Source organism: Solea solea, chromosome 11 (assembly GCF_958295425.1).
Source record: "Solea solea chromosome 11, fSolSol10.1, whole genome shotgun sequence".
In the NCBI taxonomy this organism is placed as follows: Eukaryota; Metazoa; Chordata; class Actinopteri; order Pleuronectiformes; family Soleidae; genus Solea; species Solea solea.
In genome coordinates this window covers 15,730,385-15,747,432 of record NC_081144.1, presented here as the reverse complement: position 1 = coordinate 15,747,432, position 17,048 = coordinate 15,730,385, and the positions used below count along the sequence as shown (strand labels likewise).

At 41.2% G+C, this 17,048-nt stretch overlaps 1 protein-coding gene across 3 annotated transcripts in view; it reads right to left on the bottom strand.

Annotated features, from left to right (window-relative positions):
- Window positions 1-234: 234 nt before the first annotated feature.
- The window catches only part of tp73 (tumor protein p73), a 27,371-nt gene continuing 10,557 nt past the window's right edge, over window positions 235-17,048 (bottom strand). For 2 of the 3 annotated variants that reach the window (XM_058642320.1, XM_058642321.1), the window contains exons 4-14: window positions 14,499-14,747; window positions 7,214-7,400; window positions 6,931-7,046; window positions 5,843-5,952; window positions 4,986-5,128; window positions 4,808-4,896; window positions 4,549-4,676; window positions 4,112-4,266; window positions 3,837-3,969; window positions 2,482-2,575; window positions 235-2,249 (exon numbers count right to left, since the gene is read on the bottom strand). In XM_058642320.1, coding sequence (XP_058498303.1) covers window positions 1,848-2,249; window positions 2,482-2,575; window positions 3,837-3,969; window positions 4,112-4,266; window positions 4,549-4,676; window positions 4,808-4,896; window positions 4,986-5,128; window positions 5,843-5,952; window positions 6,931-7,046; window positions 7,214-7,400; window positions 14,499-14,747 — 1,806 coding nt within the window. In that variant the 3' untranslated portion in view covers window positions 235-1,847. Of the gene's footprint in view, window positions 2,250-2,481; window positions 2,576-3,836; window positions 3,970-4,111; window positions 4,267-4,548; window positions 4,677-4,807; window positions 4,897-4,985; window positions 5,129-5,842; window positions 5,953-6,930; window positions 7,047-7,213; window positions 7,401-14,498; window positions 14,748-15,642; window positions 15,813-17,048 lie in introns of those variants that run through there. The other variant, XM_058642322.1, reaches the window with a different exon arrangement.

Genomic DNA, 17,048 nt, shown 5'->3' with positions numbered 1-17,048 from the left:
CCTATATTTAGTCTAAATTTTAAATTAACACTCAATACAGTATTTGTAAAATAGGAAGTCACACTATGGCACAGCAATAATAGTATATATACAAAGCACAAGCAGCATAGATAGCCATATGAGACATATCCATGGTTAACTCAGTGGCATTTTCCCTACTCCTTACACACAAACACACACACATCAACAACAAGGTTTTGAGAAAAGTGAAGAAAACAAAAGATAGACATTAACGAAAGGTTATTATTTTAATATCCACGATTTAAAAAAAACACTGACCTTTACAACCTCATACACTAATGTACATTGATGAACAGTAGTTACACACATCTTAATATTTATTAAAACATTACCTGGAATATCAAAACAAAGTACTGTCAATATTTACATTATGATAATGCATAATACTGATCATAAGCACAAAATGATCCCAAATGATTTTACTTTTAAAGCATTTAAAGTGCTCTTTCTTTGACCAGTTAGTGGTTAGTGGGTCTGAGGGCCTGAGCGAATGACTGCAGTTCTGGTACAGATTATTATCATGGTACAAAGTCAGGTACTTACAACAAACATATTTGACACCTTACTAAGATTGCACCGTGGTTAATCATGTTAAATGGCAATCTAGGAATAAAACTGGAATGTTGCTATTAAATATCCACAATCAAGTGCCATGAAGATACACACTAGGTACACAAATGGCTATAATTAGAACAAAGACCCTGCCCTGCAAGGTTTTTAAAAAATATACAGAGAAATGCTACTATCTTGTCTAGCGTCTTGATATACAGGTTTGCCATTTTATTATTCACAACTCTGATTAAGTCCCTATAATTAAAATATAATACTGTTGCAGATATTTTCGTTTCAGCTGTTTCTCTGCATTTTGCATTAATGGACTCAATGACATTTGATATTACTGGGTGATTTTGGTTTCCATTCTGAGTTTTCTTGAATCGGCTACATGCTAATTTTTTAGCAGTGTCATGGTAAGAAGAAGACCCGGGTTCGTGACCTGGTCGTTTGCATGTCGTGTGTGTGTGGGCTTTCTCTGGGTTCTCCGGCTCAATTCTCAAATGGAGGATAAAGCGGTAGAAGATTAATGAATGAATTCATGAAATCATTAGGGCACACTGAACTATAGAGATCAGCATGTTATCATGTCCAGTAAAAATATACACGAGCGTGTCTTCCGCATAACAAAGTTACCATTCACCTGTTGGGTTTTAACAGGAGACACAAATAAACTAAACATCAATTATGAACCGCTTCTAGTCTAAAACATTTACAAGTTACAATATGTACATTTGCACAAGCAAAGTATGACTTAAAGAACAATAAATAAGTCAGCTGAGAACTTAACATATCCATTGTGAGCTTCTACTGTTGCTACAGCTGATTATAAATGAAAGTGGATGCTGTTACTGAAAAATGTGTAATCTGTTATTGCACAGAGACCCAACAGCATCCCATTACCTAAGGTAATCAACATTTATACCTAGCATTTTTAAACATGGAGTCCAAACAGTTTGCGTTTCCATTGGAATCTCCTTAACAACTGAATTGTCACATTGGTAGACTTGAGATGTCCTTCGTGTTACCTTATTGTCAGTCTTCTGGGTGGAGCAAGTGTTCAAGCGCAAAGTAAAGATAGCACAGGGAAGTGCTTTAATACAACGAACATGTCCCGCATTTGATACAGAACTTGATTTTCTGCAAAATCACGGACAGATTTACAACAGCAACACCCAACTGCACATTTGAAAGACCCTATCCACACGTTTTCTACTCCATAAATTGGCTGATTATGATTCTGCTGCCAAAACAGTCCTGAGTTCTCTTCAGGCTCAATGAACATCACTCTCCATGAACTCCTCTTTGATGGAGTTCTTGCTACGTGACATCTTGCAGTCAGGCATATCGAAACCAAAGTCGGCCCACTCATCAGCACCTGATGCCATCCCTGATGTCCCAACAACACCTGACCTGTTGGGGATAGTGATGGTGTGGCGGACACGGAAGTGTACAGCCTCCATGACGCGCTGGCGTTGTAGTTCCCCACCGGCAGCCCCAATGGCTGCCATCGCTGAGGCAGCCATGTTGCTGCTGGAGCGAAGAAGCTGCTGGCCATGGTAGTCATGGTGATGAGAAGAGGTTGGAAGTTGGATGGCAGCACCTTGTTTCATGTCCTGCAGACCCCGCCAGATGGCGAGGCGGGACTGCTCTGGTATCTTCAGTGCACCTAAATCCTGACAAAGACACAAACAGACATGGAAGGAGCGTCAGAACACTGTAACGGTGCAGCCTTGTGTTTTTGCTGGTGGACACAACCAAACCCTGCTTATCAAAGATATTAATCCACAGCATCTCTCACTTTAGTCATTTATTAATATCTTTTTGAACAGATGTTTTACAATATAACATTTCTCAAGTTGTAGGGACACAATTGTGTGGATGTAAGTGCAGGAACAGAGTAGTTACCTCCATGGAGAGAGTCTGAAGGTGGTAGACAGACTGGAGGCCTTGGGAGGTGAAGTACTCAATGAAGTTCTGACAGCCCAGACTGGTAAGAAAACTGTACGGGGGAGAAAAGCAGGGATGCTTAGACTGTCATTTAATTCAAATATTAATACACTATTAAACCAAAACAAAAAAAGTACTTCATCAACAAAAATATCAACTTTTTGCCAGTTGCAGCATTTATTTTGAGACAAATTTGATTTAACTTGGTTGCATCCCGTTATGTGACCCGCTTTTCAATCTATTATTAGTGTATTTGAAAGAGTTTGGTTGCCTGTTTGCCTCACGTCTACAGAAAGTATACATCTTGATAGATGTAGTGGATGTTAAACCATAGACATGCATTTATATTAATGATTCATAAGGCCATTCTTGCTTTGGTGAAGAACCTTTATTATAAATACATGAAATGTTAAGGTTTTGGCAAAACATACAATGTAAAAAGAAGCTTTCTGTACAAGTTAACTGTAAAGTAAACAATGATCTAGAAAATAAAAAAAAGTCTGATGTATCAAAAATGTTAAATGTGTGTTAGTAAACAACTGCATTGACAAATTATCTTAGGAAAAAAACAGTTTAAATTAAATACAACTTAAACAATGAAAATCTTTTTAGAAGAAAAAGAAAATTCACTATAGTGCATTTCAAAGGCTATATACACAGTGACACAGTGAGAATGATTTTAGATGTAAGTGTATGACACACAGTTTGGCCTTTTAGGCGACATAAGCTCCTCTGACAGCCATAGTGGAGGTCAACTCTGGAGCAGCTTGGCCATATGAGCAGAGTCAATGGACATGAGCACCATGTGGTTTTGACACTCATCATAGGGCAACTATTCGGAGCTAATTTTGGTGAATACACCAGATGCTTTGTAAATTACTTTCAGACAATTGACAAAGACATAGACAAACACAATTACTTTGTACTACTAGGGACAGGACAGTTTTGTGTCATCAGGGCCAAAATTTGGAAGCAGACAAACCAAAAACACCCTTTTATTAACCTATCCATCTTTTTTAGCTGTATTAATGAAACAGACATCAGTTACATAGAGCCAACACTTCAATGCACCTTCTTTATGGCACCAGCCAAGTCTGTACAAAAGCAGCCATGCTCAAATCAAACTGTCTGTATAACACACTTCCATCTGGACACATTTCACTGCGACAAGTTAAAAAAAAAAAACAGTTTGGCCAAATTTGTTTAAACATAGTCAAACAAAAGTTGTTGTTTTGGCATCAACAAGTGCATCTGATTGTCTGCTGGCCTTTTACAGGAGAATAAAGTAGGAGTGTCATTGGAGGGTGAGGTACCTGACAAGGCTGGGGTCAGGATTATATGGAGGGGGCGGGCTGCAGTGAGAAGCAGACACTATGGTCTGACTGCTGTGGCCACCGTTCATATCACCGTTGCCTTGCATGTGGTGACTGTTGAGCATGTTTGAACCTGTGAGACAGGGAGAGCGGTCAGTAAATAATCAGCAGCAATATGGATGGCAGAGCGAACCGTCCAAAACACTGTCTTTACTGTCATATTTCCCTTTTTAAATAAATTGGTCTGCTCTATCCCACACAGAGTAGATACTCACTCATATGAGCTACTGAGGTGGGGGCAGTGGGGTGTTGCTGGAGCTGCTGCCCCCCCAGCTGGTTGGCTGAGGGCATTTTGTTGAGGCCGCCGTGGCCATGGAGCTTGTTCATGTTGGACAGTGGAGAGTACGAGGACGGGGATGATATATGACTCCTGGAAAAAGGCAGAGTCATTTGGTAAAAGTGAGGGTGCGTTTGTGTTAGACATCTCCCAACAATCTCACGAATTAACAAAGTCCATTTAGCTTTTTGTGTGGAGTTTATAACCTTACCGTCATGTGGAAAAGTGAGCCATGAAGAAGTACGTGGTTATATTTGTGTGTATGATCAAGACATTGCAATCATTGCAGTCACGTGTGTTTCTGTACATGTACTAATGGTTGTGCCGTACATGTATGTGTGCTTGTGCACATGCATGTGTGATGGAGTGACTCACGGTCTCTGCAGCAGTTGCTGCTGTGTTTGTTGTCTGTAGGACTCCACCAGCTGCTGTGGCACCAATTCAACCAGCTCTAAACTGTCTTTAATCTTCATCAGCAGCTCAAAATTCTCTCTGCCCCGAACCTGCAGCCAGTACAATACCAAACATAAGCAATCGTACCTCTTAACGTTCATTGGTTTCAGTATTTCATGCATGAGTGGAGGGGCTGAATCCTCTATATATTCGTAGAATAATGAGATTGCTTGTTACTTACAGGAATATAGTAAATCTCTTCTTCTCCATGTCGTCTCTTCCTCATGTTAATGTTCGGACTAGGAATATTTGGCGGACTCTGTTTAAAATCTGAATACAATGGAATCATAGTTAAACAGGTATCGAACACATTTCACAACAATGGCGACAACGTCCGATGTTTCAAAAGCTCTACTCACTGCGCTTGCTGGCGCTGCCATTTTTGGCCACGCTCTCATTCAGAGCCTGTTGTTCCCTGAAGTGGTCCTCATCGGCTTTGCGGTCTCTGCCGGGACACGCACATATCCGACCTTCAAAGGACCTTCTGCCCAAGACTTGACCACTGGAAATATGATAGGACATAAGTAATAGACTCATTAATGTGGATTAATGCCCTGAAAACATCACAGTATGCCCAAAACAGGGAAATTCCATTACATCTAATACTACTTATAATCTGCTGTGTCTACCGTAACATGTACTTCGTTTTGAATTGCTGTCCTCTCGTATGCTAGTATGTGCTGTGTTTGTAAATTTCATAAAAGTTAGGTAAAAGGGCCATAAATAAATACATATGACAAAGAATGTGCTTGGTAAGGTAAAAAGAAATGCCTTCTTTAACCCTTAGAACACAGAGCATTTAGGCTGCTTTTTTCCATTACTATTTTTTCCACACAACTTTTTCACGTTAAACACACCTGAGAAGAAAGTACTTAAAAAGTTTAAAATCGGATTGAATTTGTGAAATTTGGAAATAGAAAAAACGGTCTAATTTTGTGACCTCTGCACACTTATTGCTACTTTATATCCCTACTAAAAATTTGATATACAATTAATCATAACTTTGACCCAACAACACATGAGAAGATGACAAAAAGAATGCAGTTTTTTAAAGCTTGAATATGTGACCTATAACACACACACCACCAGGATGTCCATATAAGGAGTTGTGTATTATTCCCATGGCAATTTACCAAGGGTGAGCCTGCGGCACAGATGGCACAGTGACCACTCAGAGTTCAACTGTAGTGTGTGCATGTGTGTGTTACTGACTTACTCCCTTGTCTCCAAAGTGATGATGATGAGGATCGGTCTCCTGTTCATGCCACCCACACAGCTGCTGTTGCACATGAAGTTGTAGAGGATGGTGGTAAACTCAGTCCCCACCTGCAACACAAAACAATGAATCCCAAAACAATAAGTGCATGCCTCTGGTTTTAAAGCGGCTGCGTGTCACTTCTGATGAGTTTTTAGTTGTTGATGTTGTTATTATTTTGCCTCTGGTTGGTCTTTGTGTACAGAAAAACAAATCACTTCCTTGGTGCAGAGTGAGAACTCATTTGATGATTTTGTCATGGACACTGTTTATATATATATATTTTTTTTTTTCCAAAAACATGCAATGTGGGGATAGGTAAATTGGACACTCCAAATTGACCATAGGAGTGAGTGTGAGAGTGAATGGTTGTTTGTCTCTATCTGTGTGTGGCCCTGCGATGGACTGGCGAACTGTCCAGGGTGTACCCCGCCTATCGCCCGATGTAGCTGAGATTGGCACAGCACCCCCCGCGACCCTCTGGTGGAGGATAAAGCGGTAGATGATGACTGACTGACTGACTGACAAACTACAGTTTTAGTTTTGTGTAAATCTATTTAAGAATTTCAGGATGTTTGTGACTATCTTTGTTCTTCCTCTCAATATGACTGGACTGTGTTACTGTCAATATGACTGATCCGCCACTAGAGGGCAGTGCTACAGCACACGTTCATGCTGGGAGAGAATTTTGGTAATCATTAACTTCACCAGTGATGATTCCTCACATTTGGGACTCAATGGCGTCTATATCTATACACTGTCTCTTTTTTCCCCTTTTACAAATCAGTAAATAAACAGTCATGACCTTGACTGACCCATTGACTTGAACAACAACACTTGGCTTAGTATTAGGGACACATTTTAAAAAACATTTAAAATGTGAGATCTGCTTCTTTTTTTTTTTACTAAGCCAAAATCCTCATTTTAATGTCATGAATTTAAATACAAAAAATTGAAGAGAGTGCACTTCACTTATTAGCAATTCAAAGATAACAAGTTGCGCATTATATAATGTTTTTTCTTTATACAGAAGCTGATGAACCACCAACCTGTGGAGACTCATAGGGCACGAAGACGCTCTGTCGGCCTGTCACTGGGTCGTCCACATACTGAGACAGGTTATTCCCCTCCACCCGGATCAGGTGACTAGCTGGGGCTGCTTGACCTTTGAGAAGAAAGATGGAAGAAAGGTAAGGATGCATTCTGCTTGCACAGAACCCAGTCTTGTTTTGGGTTGTTTTTTTTAACATTTGAACGCACACAATGTTTGTGCTCATGGAAGAATTTAAAACGAGGTTATCTGTGTCTTCTATCATATCGCTGTGTGATTACCGTCGTTGAAGTCCCGCCCTAGTTCATGATTGGGGCAGCGTTTGACCACTTCTGTGACATGCTCCGCCTTCTTGTAGACGGGCATGGCTCTGATGATGCCGCCATGTGGAGGAGAGGAGGACAGTTTGATCTGGATCGGACAGGTTTTGGCAATCTGACAGTAGAGCTTCTTCAGCAGGGGAGAGTACTGGTGGGGGGGGGGAGAAAAAAACACAAGGAGTCAGTGGACTCTAGTCAGTGATCTGAGTTGATATATGGCAACTATGAGAGTCTGTGTGTGAGTGAAAGAGCAATTTACATGAGAGTTTGTCAGAACATCAAAATCTTTCAAGCCATCTTGATTGCCACTGTGACTGTGACTTATAAGGAAGTGAGTCAGAACTGTTAGGTAGAAGTGAATTACTTCACATTTACATTAAAAAAACGACAACAATTTTGAAAATGAAGACAATAAAGAGGCACATTTTGATCAGTAGTCTTGTGAAGTTGCTGTGTGGATAAAAGGGCATAAGGATGTACTATCACAGATCCAAAGGGTGGAGGTACTGCTTTTATAATGAAATAACATGAATCTATATTTGAAATAATAGAACAAATAAAAATCTCTGTGACAATATGACAATATGACATACGTGATGCCGTAATGATGTTATATCGTCATGATTCATGACTGAAGAACAAACTGTGTCATTCAAGGAGAGGGAGAGTATGAAAGGAAAGAGAGAGGGGAAAATACACAACTATAAAACAGTCAGCACTAAATTGTAGTCTGTGTTGTAAAAGTAATTACTCTGTTATTAGAATAAATAATTATGATACAGTAGGGCAGGTTTGTGGGTAGTAATGTGAGGCGCTGCAGATGGCAGAAGTTCAAAAGGACAGACTGAAAAAAAATGTCTCCGTATGACTACCAGCTGGGGGAAAAGATGTAATGGGCGATAATTCAAAATGTTGGAGATATTTAACGTAACTATGTTACTATATGTTAAAGCCAAGTATTTAATAATTCCTGTTCCAGTTTACGAGCATCTACTCACACCCACACGCGTGCGCGTGTAACTGCCTGTTCAGACGCATCCAAAGACACATGGACAAAAGCCTCAACATGCCCCAACATAATCACAAAATCTGAAAAATCTCCCCCACAGAAATCAAATTGGGACCTTCCAGAAAAAAAAAACGAAGACCGTTATCCTGTACGGGCTTGTTGCAATGAGCTTGAATACAAACGATATATACAGCTCAGAATTGGCCATATACTGTGTAGCTATGTAGATGTTTTTTAATGTAATATTTGACCTTTATTTGAGAAGTGTGAGAAAGCGTAAGAGAAACAGAACATATGTGAAGTACTGAGCTGGACAAATTGACCAGTTAAATTGTCCGAATCTTAAACTAGAAGCTCGTCAAATGAAAAAAATACTTTAAACCTTAAATGTGCAATGTCTTCAAAAATAAGCCCTGCTCAGCCTCTGCTTTTCATATCAAAGCTGAAAGTCGCTGTATAAAGATTTCTGCTGCATTATTGGAATTGTTGTGTTTGCTTGACCTTTAGACCCCATTAGGGTCCACATTAGGGTCCACATTAGGGTCCACTGATTCACTTACAACTCTGTCACTTGCCAGTAGAGCTTCACCCCTTTCTCTTCCCCACCCTGTTAAAAGTCAATCCCCAATTTATCTTTTACTCCGCCACTGATGCAAAAGACGCTCCTGCACCTTATCACCACTTACGATATCCGGGGTGTTAGGGTTTTAAGATTTTTCTTTTCCATAAATATCCGCTCAGTCCTTTTACAGCTCTACTTTTCACAATTTGACACTGATTATTCAAACTCTGATTTTATGTCCTGACGGGGGCTGGGAAAGAGTCGTACACAAGAGTCGTCACACCAAACACTGCTTGGATTTGTGTTGTGACACTGTTACTAAGCCCCTCACAACAATACACATATTGCAGACTCACTCTCGCTCTCTCTCTCTCTCTCTCTCACACACACACACACACACCCTTAGCGATGAGCACTCCCTTGAAGGCAATTGAAATACCTGTGCACAACATTACCTTTTCCCACCTTTCTTTCCCTGACAAGTCCCAACACTTCTTCCATACCATGAATAAATAATCTCCCTCAGATTCAAGCAGGCAGACGGGCGTCTTTTTGTGTGACATATGCATTTAATCCAACGTTTTTCTTTCCTCCATAATTACAACGCACCATTCACTCCTTTAATGATTGAAAAGAAGTTTACCAGTCAACAGCTATATTTCTGCAGGTTAACTGAACTCAGGTTTTAATAGAGCGAATTATACCGGAGACAAATCCTAATCTCGAGTCACACAAATACCATGACTCAGTGGAAGAAGGGCAGGGGTTTGATCCACGGGCTCCGCTAGTCGACCTATGACAGATGCGTGATGGAAAAATGCTGCATAAATGTGCGAGTGTATGGATGAATGTCAACAGTATGTGCTATATAATAGTACGGACCATTTAATGTTTTACAGTACTTATATATAGCAGTATATGCAGCCCACTGATTCACATAACAACTTTTAGCTTCTTGTATTGCTCATGCCAGCCAACCACAAATTATTCCAACATATAACAATTCCATGACTCTCCCTGAGCCCAGCAGTAGTGTAGGTCAGCAGTTTGATGACACTGTTTTCGAACATGTCAGAGTTCGTTAACGAGTCAAAAATGACTTCTGTCTCCAGTCTTCCGGGATGCAGAAGCCGTGGTGAGATGTCTCAACTCGTCCAGCACACGAGCTAGTGTGCACATGCACTGACAATGAATTGGTATGCGCACACATACACATCACTTGGTGAGGTCACCCCCGCCGCCCCCCTCCTGTACGCCTTTTTGTCAGATTGAAGCATTAATAAAGGAAGTACAGTATCTATGTGATGCGTATCCTCCTGTCCAGACAAGAGATGCATCATATTCACACGTGTGTGCTGAATAAGCTGGGCTTTGTTTCAGGACACTGAAGGATCAAAGGATGGAGAGGAGGGAGAAAAGCGCGAGGACAAACACCAAATCTTCTATGTGAGAGGCAAAAGAAACTACAAATATTCAGTTCAAACAAAGTCATTTGCCGATTTTGAGGGACAATGTTAGTGAATTAGTTACGTTTCAAAGCACTTTCAATGAAAATGTGTGAGAGTTTTGTGTTAAACACTGTCCTTGTTGGGGGGGGAAAACAAGCTCCTTCTCAACCCTCATCCCTCTGGAGCAGATTTCTATTTCTCTTCACATAGTGTACTTCAGACAGCATGTACAGAGGTCATTTGTCTAAAATTACGATGCAATATCAGCAAAATAATACAAGGATTCTTTAATCAAATGTGCCAGAAACCAAGACTTCCCAAAACCATCCATCCATCCATCCATCCATCCATCCATCCATCTATTCCTGCTTCTGCACATCAGACCAATGTAGACAGGCCCCGACAGGCTCCTGGAGACAAGGTGATAATTGCCAGACCGTCATCCATATACACAAGCAACAACTTGCCCGCCACAAATTCACTTAAGTGTCCAAATATCGAATACATTTATGTGTGCGTGTGTACACACACACACACACACACACACACACACACACACACACACAGACACAGTAATTGCAGTTTGCCTTGAGACTGTGAAATGTGGGAAGATGTAGAGACTTATTAGCCTTTTTTCTTTACAGATTTTAACCTAGTTTTCTTAACCCTCCTGTCCCTTTTCACCTGTTTAAATCAATATTTCAGCCTATTTATATTGAGAAAATAAAAAGGAAAGGTTTGTGTATTCAGTTGGAAAGTATTACAGTATTACATCGAGTGTAGCAGAATAGAGGTAAATACTGAAGAGAGGATACTGGATAAAACCTATGGCCTTCAAGCACATATACTGGGTGACTATACTGTATATAGGACTTGCATTTGCAGGTCATATATTTATGGAGGACTCCTTGTATTTGCAGTGGTGGTGGCATCTGAGCACTGACACTATGAGAAAACCAAAATATCCACTGTTTTTCCAAATGTGATGGTGGTCAGGAAGGCCACTGGTGGTGGGGCTGTGGAGGATGCACGAGGAAAGGAGGGGAAGGCTGCGTTGAGTGGGGACATGTTGGGACCTGCATCCTAACGGAGAGAAGCTAATAGCTGGGAAAAGCAGCCTCTAAAAGCTGCCGTGCAGTGCATGTTCTGACCTGTGTGTGTATCACCCCCCCCCAGCGTGCGTGCGCGCGCGCACACAATCACACAAACTGAAGTCTGAGCGCATGAAAAGGAGTCTTATTATTTGACAAGACATGGGTGTTACATCTCATTTCCAGCCACAGTGACGCTTGCCTGGGTCCAAGCCAAGGAATCATCTTCAAGGGCTGAGATAGCGGCAGAGTTTCAGAGCTATTATCACTAATGCTCAGTGTCTTGACTAGACAGGAGGGGGACTGGAGGATTACCAGGCTAGCTTAAGATGGGCTTGGATGGACTTAGTGCATGTGGAAACATTTTGATAGATGAAAAAAAAGCCTCTTCTTCTCCTCTTCTTCTCCTCCTCCTCTCCTCCTCCTCTCCTCTCCAGAGAATCAGATGTGGACTGCCTTGGTGTAGTCACCTGTAAACAGCCACCTTTCTGGGAGGCATTTGGAGACTAGGTAACTGATTATAGTCAATATGCCCCTATGGCGTTTGGCATTCCCCACTGCCTGAGGCCATAGGAAATCAGCAAGAAACCCACATTGTTCGCTCCTTTATTCAAACAAGGTGACTCAATTTGGTTCAGGTAGTTGTCCTTTTTTAAAAACATGTTCAAACATTGGCTTTAGTCTTATTTTGCATAAACACACACACACACACACACACACACAAATCCTCATCCAACCCTGGTGTTATTTTGGGGGAATCCCCTCCCATTAGCCGACTGGTATTCATTCCAAAGGCCTTGACCGTAATCTCTTTTCTTTTCTTTTCTTCTCTTTTCACAACCATCACTTCTAAAACGGCCTGCCCTTGATCTAAGCCCTCAAAAGCATTTTCACACTGAGCTCAAATGTAGCTTCCAAGTAGCCCCCCTCCCCCGTTTAAATTCAAATCAGCTCCTGAACGTTGTCAATTTAGGCAATACTCTTGCCTGAATTTCAAAGAAAAATTACAGAAATACCTGCATAAAGAAATCACTTCACACAGTGCCTTGTTGCTTTATAGTTACTGTATAATAATCCTCAAATACCTCTTCTCATACTTGGTCAATCTTATAATCAAGATAAAAACAAAGCATTACTGTAAACTCCATAAAAGCTATGAGCAATCACCTTTCTCCCTCTTATTCTAATCCCTCCTTTTTTTAATTGCAGTAGAGGCAACTGAATAATCATAGGCTTGCTCAAAGTACTTTCTGCTGCCTCATCATCTGTATCATAAATCATGTGACAGTCAAAAACTCCATTGTAATCTGGGATACAATGCTACAACTTGAGGTGTTCAGGCAGGTAGAATGAAGGCTTTTTCCTTTGTTGATAAAACCGGGATCATCTTGAAGTTATCGTCTACACAAACCAAATCCAAAGAAAGTTGCAGGGATAATAATAATGTGTGAGTGTGGGGTTTTACAGTGAATACAAAAACAATAGATAATCTGTTGGCAGGTGTCTCTCAGTTTAAAATAGAAAGATATATTCTTTTATGTATTTTCTTGATCAAGGAACAATCTCAAATAGGGAGGGGAAAACAGGTTTTATCATTAAATATTAAACTAAACAAATTGTTCATGTTCTTTTTTCCATAATTTCTCAGGTCAAACAGCACCATTAGTTAGGCTGTGAGGACGACCTGAGCTCAGAAGACTCAGAAGTGAGAGAAAAGAAATGACAGACAGATTTAAGGACAGATTTAAGAAGAGAATGTGGAAAACCTCAGGCGCCAGGGGGTGACAGCCGTGAGTGTGTGTTAAGATCGGTGGAGGGAAGAGACGGAGAAGAAAAGCTGCAGGTCAAAGACCACTGCACTAATGTCCAGAGGGGGATCTTCTTACATGCACCATGCAACACCAAGCATGGTTACTTCCAGGAAACACAGCCACGGAGTAGCGCATCAGTCTCTCACACACAAACACACTTACAGGCCTGAACGCTCACACACACAAAAAGAGATAAACACACACACACACACAGAGTGAAGGAAGTGCAGTTTGTCTCTCATCTCTCTTATTTCAGGGAGGTCAACTGTGTGACAGTTGGAGGTGACACCTTTCCAACAGGAGACTTCTCACTGGGTCACGATGAGTTACACAGATCCCATTTCACCTGTCTCTCAGCACCACTACATCATTAGGCAGTTGTGTGTGTTGTGCTTATTAGGTTTGGTTTAGTCTTGACCTACGGTCCTTAGTTCAGTGCAGGTGACTCTGAGTGATTTACTGCTGGAGGCGTTCTGTTTATCTTGTTCTATACGATATATAATAGCCTGTGCGTTATAAAATTACAGTACAGTTTTCTCCCAAATGTCCCAAATATCAGTGAATATTAATCTTGCTCCTAAAATGAAATAATAGGTGTATTACATGACATAGCTTTCTACATGGGCAATATTGAATAACACTGTGATATATAGTGTCCTTAGATATCAATACATATCTAAACATCTGAACATTGTGCAAACTGTATTGAACGTTTCCCCTCAGATGTGTGAAATCTTGGTGAAATATAAAGTTTATTAACTGGTCCTGTCAGTCTAACCTTTATTGTGATAAGTATCAATATAAACTGGATTGAAATGTGTTGGTCATGATAAAAGTTTATGCCTCTGTTAAAAGTATACAAAATAAATTAGCATTACAACATTTTAGTGCTTCTCGATCTCACATATGAACAACATGTGGTGGAGCAATTACAATGGACTTATTGTAATTGCAACTTGTGAGTAAAACTGTGTTTTAATGGATTAACAGATTTACTTTAAAAGATAAACACACAGGACAAAAAGTGTCTCCATCCCATCGCAGACGTTCCCTGTTGCACTAGATTTGACTGCAGGAGGTGAGTAGATGAAACATGAGTGACTGAATGATGCATCGTTTTTTTTTTCTTCTACTTCTTGCACGTGACTTGCCTGCATGTGCTGGCTTGAGTGACTGTGAACATGTGCATGTGAAAGAGTGTCTTTGTGTGGATGTTTACGTGTGTGCAATACAGATAATCAACAAAACAGTGAGTTTGAGATGGAGCGAACAAAAAAAAAAAGAGACACACTGCACACCAGAGCCAAGAAAGTGTGTGTACTCACGGTCCATGTGGCAGACTTGGCGGTGCTGGACTGCTGGAAGGACACTTGGAAGGTGTGCGGTCCCGGGTAGTCGGTATTGGAAGGGATGGCAGGGGCAGGCGACAGGCCCTCGAAGGTGGAGTTGGGCTGAGAGTAGGGTGAGGGGGTGGGCACGGTGGACGAGGAGGCGTTCTCGGAGCTGTAGGGGCTGGCGGGCGTTGCGCGGCTCCCCAGGCTCTCCATGCTGCTGCTCAGCAAGTTGTACTGGGACTGGGGAGAGAAAAAAAGAGGGAAAAGAATGAGGGAGGCGGAGGAGGGAGGAGAGAGACAGAGGGAGGACACAGGTAGAGGTGCTGGAGAGACAGGGGCTTGGAGATTGAAGGAAGGTCAGATTACACAGGGAAGGGAGAGCTGTGTGTAGTGTGTGTGTGTTGTACATATATAATTGTTTAGGTAGGTGTTCACAACTGAGATTTTTGTATAAAGCAAGGTGAGAAGAATCATTACATGTTTGGGAGCATGTGTGTGTGTGTGTGTCTCAGTCAGTCAGTTGTAGTCCTCAGCCTCCTCGGGGCTATGTGAGGTGAGTTGTAAAACAGGCATAATCTGTGTTTTGCCTAATTGCCTGCCATTCCTCTCTTGTCCTCTGTGTTGTGTTAAGGGAAGGAGAGGGGGAAATGTGTTGCACCATGTGCAGTGACACTGTTAAAGCACTTTGTGAGGCCCATATATAGATGGGCTACTGTACCGTAGAGGGAAATTGCCCTGTGGCCTTTGCAATTCTTCTTTCATCAGTGTTCATTTGACAATTCCTCATCACACTTCACAACAAAAACGTAAAAATCCAACCGCAGCAAGTCCACCTGTCCATCCCCTGCTCATCAACATCCAACGGTTACAATCTTTTAAAACTGAGTCCATATATTTTATTATTTCATTCCAGCCTAGATGAGAAAGGTTCTAACACAACAAGAAAAACAATTTACAAGCAATGAGGGAGCAAAGCAAATATGCCAGATTCATGTCTGAATGTATTGTCCATATGTGGGTCAAATAACAGTGATTGCAGCTTCACACTGGAATAGACACAGCATTGCAAATCCATACACACGCATACACACACACTCTCAGTTGCCCCATGAGCAGAAAAACACAAAATATTTACCTTCTTTTTCACGTAGTACATCCTTTAGTGTTTTGGTCTCATTTGTGAACAATTCAGTCAGAAACGTCCAAACACAATAAAGCAAAGAAACTGCAGGAGAGTTCAAGAGTGCGCATCAGAGGACAAACCTCACACTCATACACACACACACGCACACACACTCTCCGACTGACACATGTACAGCCAGGACAGGGAAACAGGTGAGGACTGGTGTGGAGAGAGAGAAACCATAGACTGAGACAAGAGGAGAGAAGGAGAGAGGGAAAGAGGGATGGGAACCCAAAAAATGGTACGATGTTCTAATTATGGCATGCCCGGACATAGACGGCAATGCCGGGGCGCATGTACACACATGCTCCAAAACACCTTGTGAAGGCCTGCACTAAGTAAACACTGTCTGGTCTGAGAGAGAGAAAGAGAGAGAGAGAGCGAAAGAGAGAGAGAAAGAGAGAGAGAGAGAGAGAGAGTGAAGAAGGAAAACACATGAAAGAACATGAGTTCAAGGGTTGACTCCTGCCCCTAATATTGTATATCAATATACCATTAAATCAACTGTTTCACAAAAAAAACAAAGGAAAAAGAATAGGAGCAACCTCGATTAACGTGGTTTATTTTTTCTCTCCACATTTGATGAATGAAAATCTCAGATCCACATCAGGAAAAACTGTTATTCACATGGACGTACCCGAGCTTGTGTTTCCTAGCTCATCTTTGTGTGTTCAGCCTCAAACACTTACAAATTAAACAGACACAAATCTGAGACAGAGTTACACAAGGATATGTAAACTTCATGGCACAGTTCATGAAAGCAAAGGGGCAGGTCAATGTCCTAGACTCTATGCAAACTGTGTAGGTTACATTTGGATGTACGCATGTTTGTGTGTTTGCATTTAGACATTGACTCCAACTCAGGTGGAGTCAGCCGAGGCCAGAACGAAGTAGCTTGTTTGTTTATTTAATATTTCCTCTGATTAAATCACACAGGCCAGTGCTGAAACATCAGTTAATCAACAGAAAACTGTTTGGAAAATATTTGAGGCCTTCCTGTCATGTCCCCATTTAATTTCCTCAGTCATTTATCTTTCTTTTCTTCTTTGAAAGTTTGAGAATGTATTCACTTTTCTATTGCTATCTGTTACAACGTGGGATTTAAAGATGTCACATGGGGCACCCGGCAGTCATAACAGGCATTTCTCTAATTTTGAAGTCAAACCAGTCGTCACAATATTCGATCAAATAACTAACAAATAATAAAGCTAGAGACCACCTGGATGTAAATCTGAAAAATCTACCTTGATGACGTCTTGTCAAAGGGCCTTACAGGCATAAACCCAAGCACAGACAATAGAAAACACTTGACACACACGGGTGTACACTGTGTCACACAGATACAGATGCATGCAATC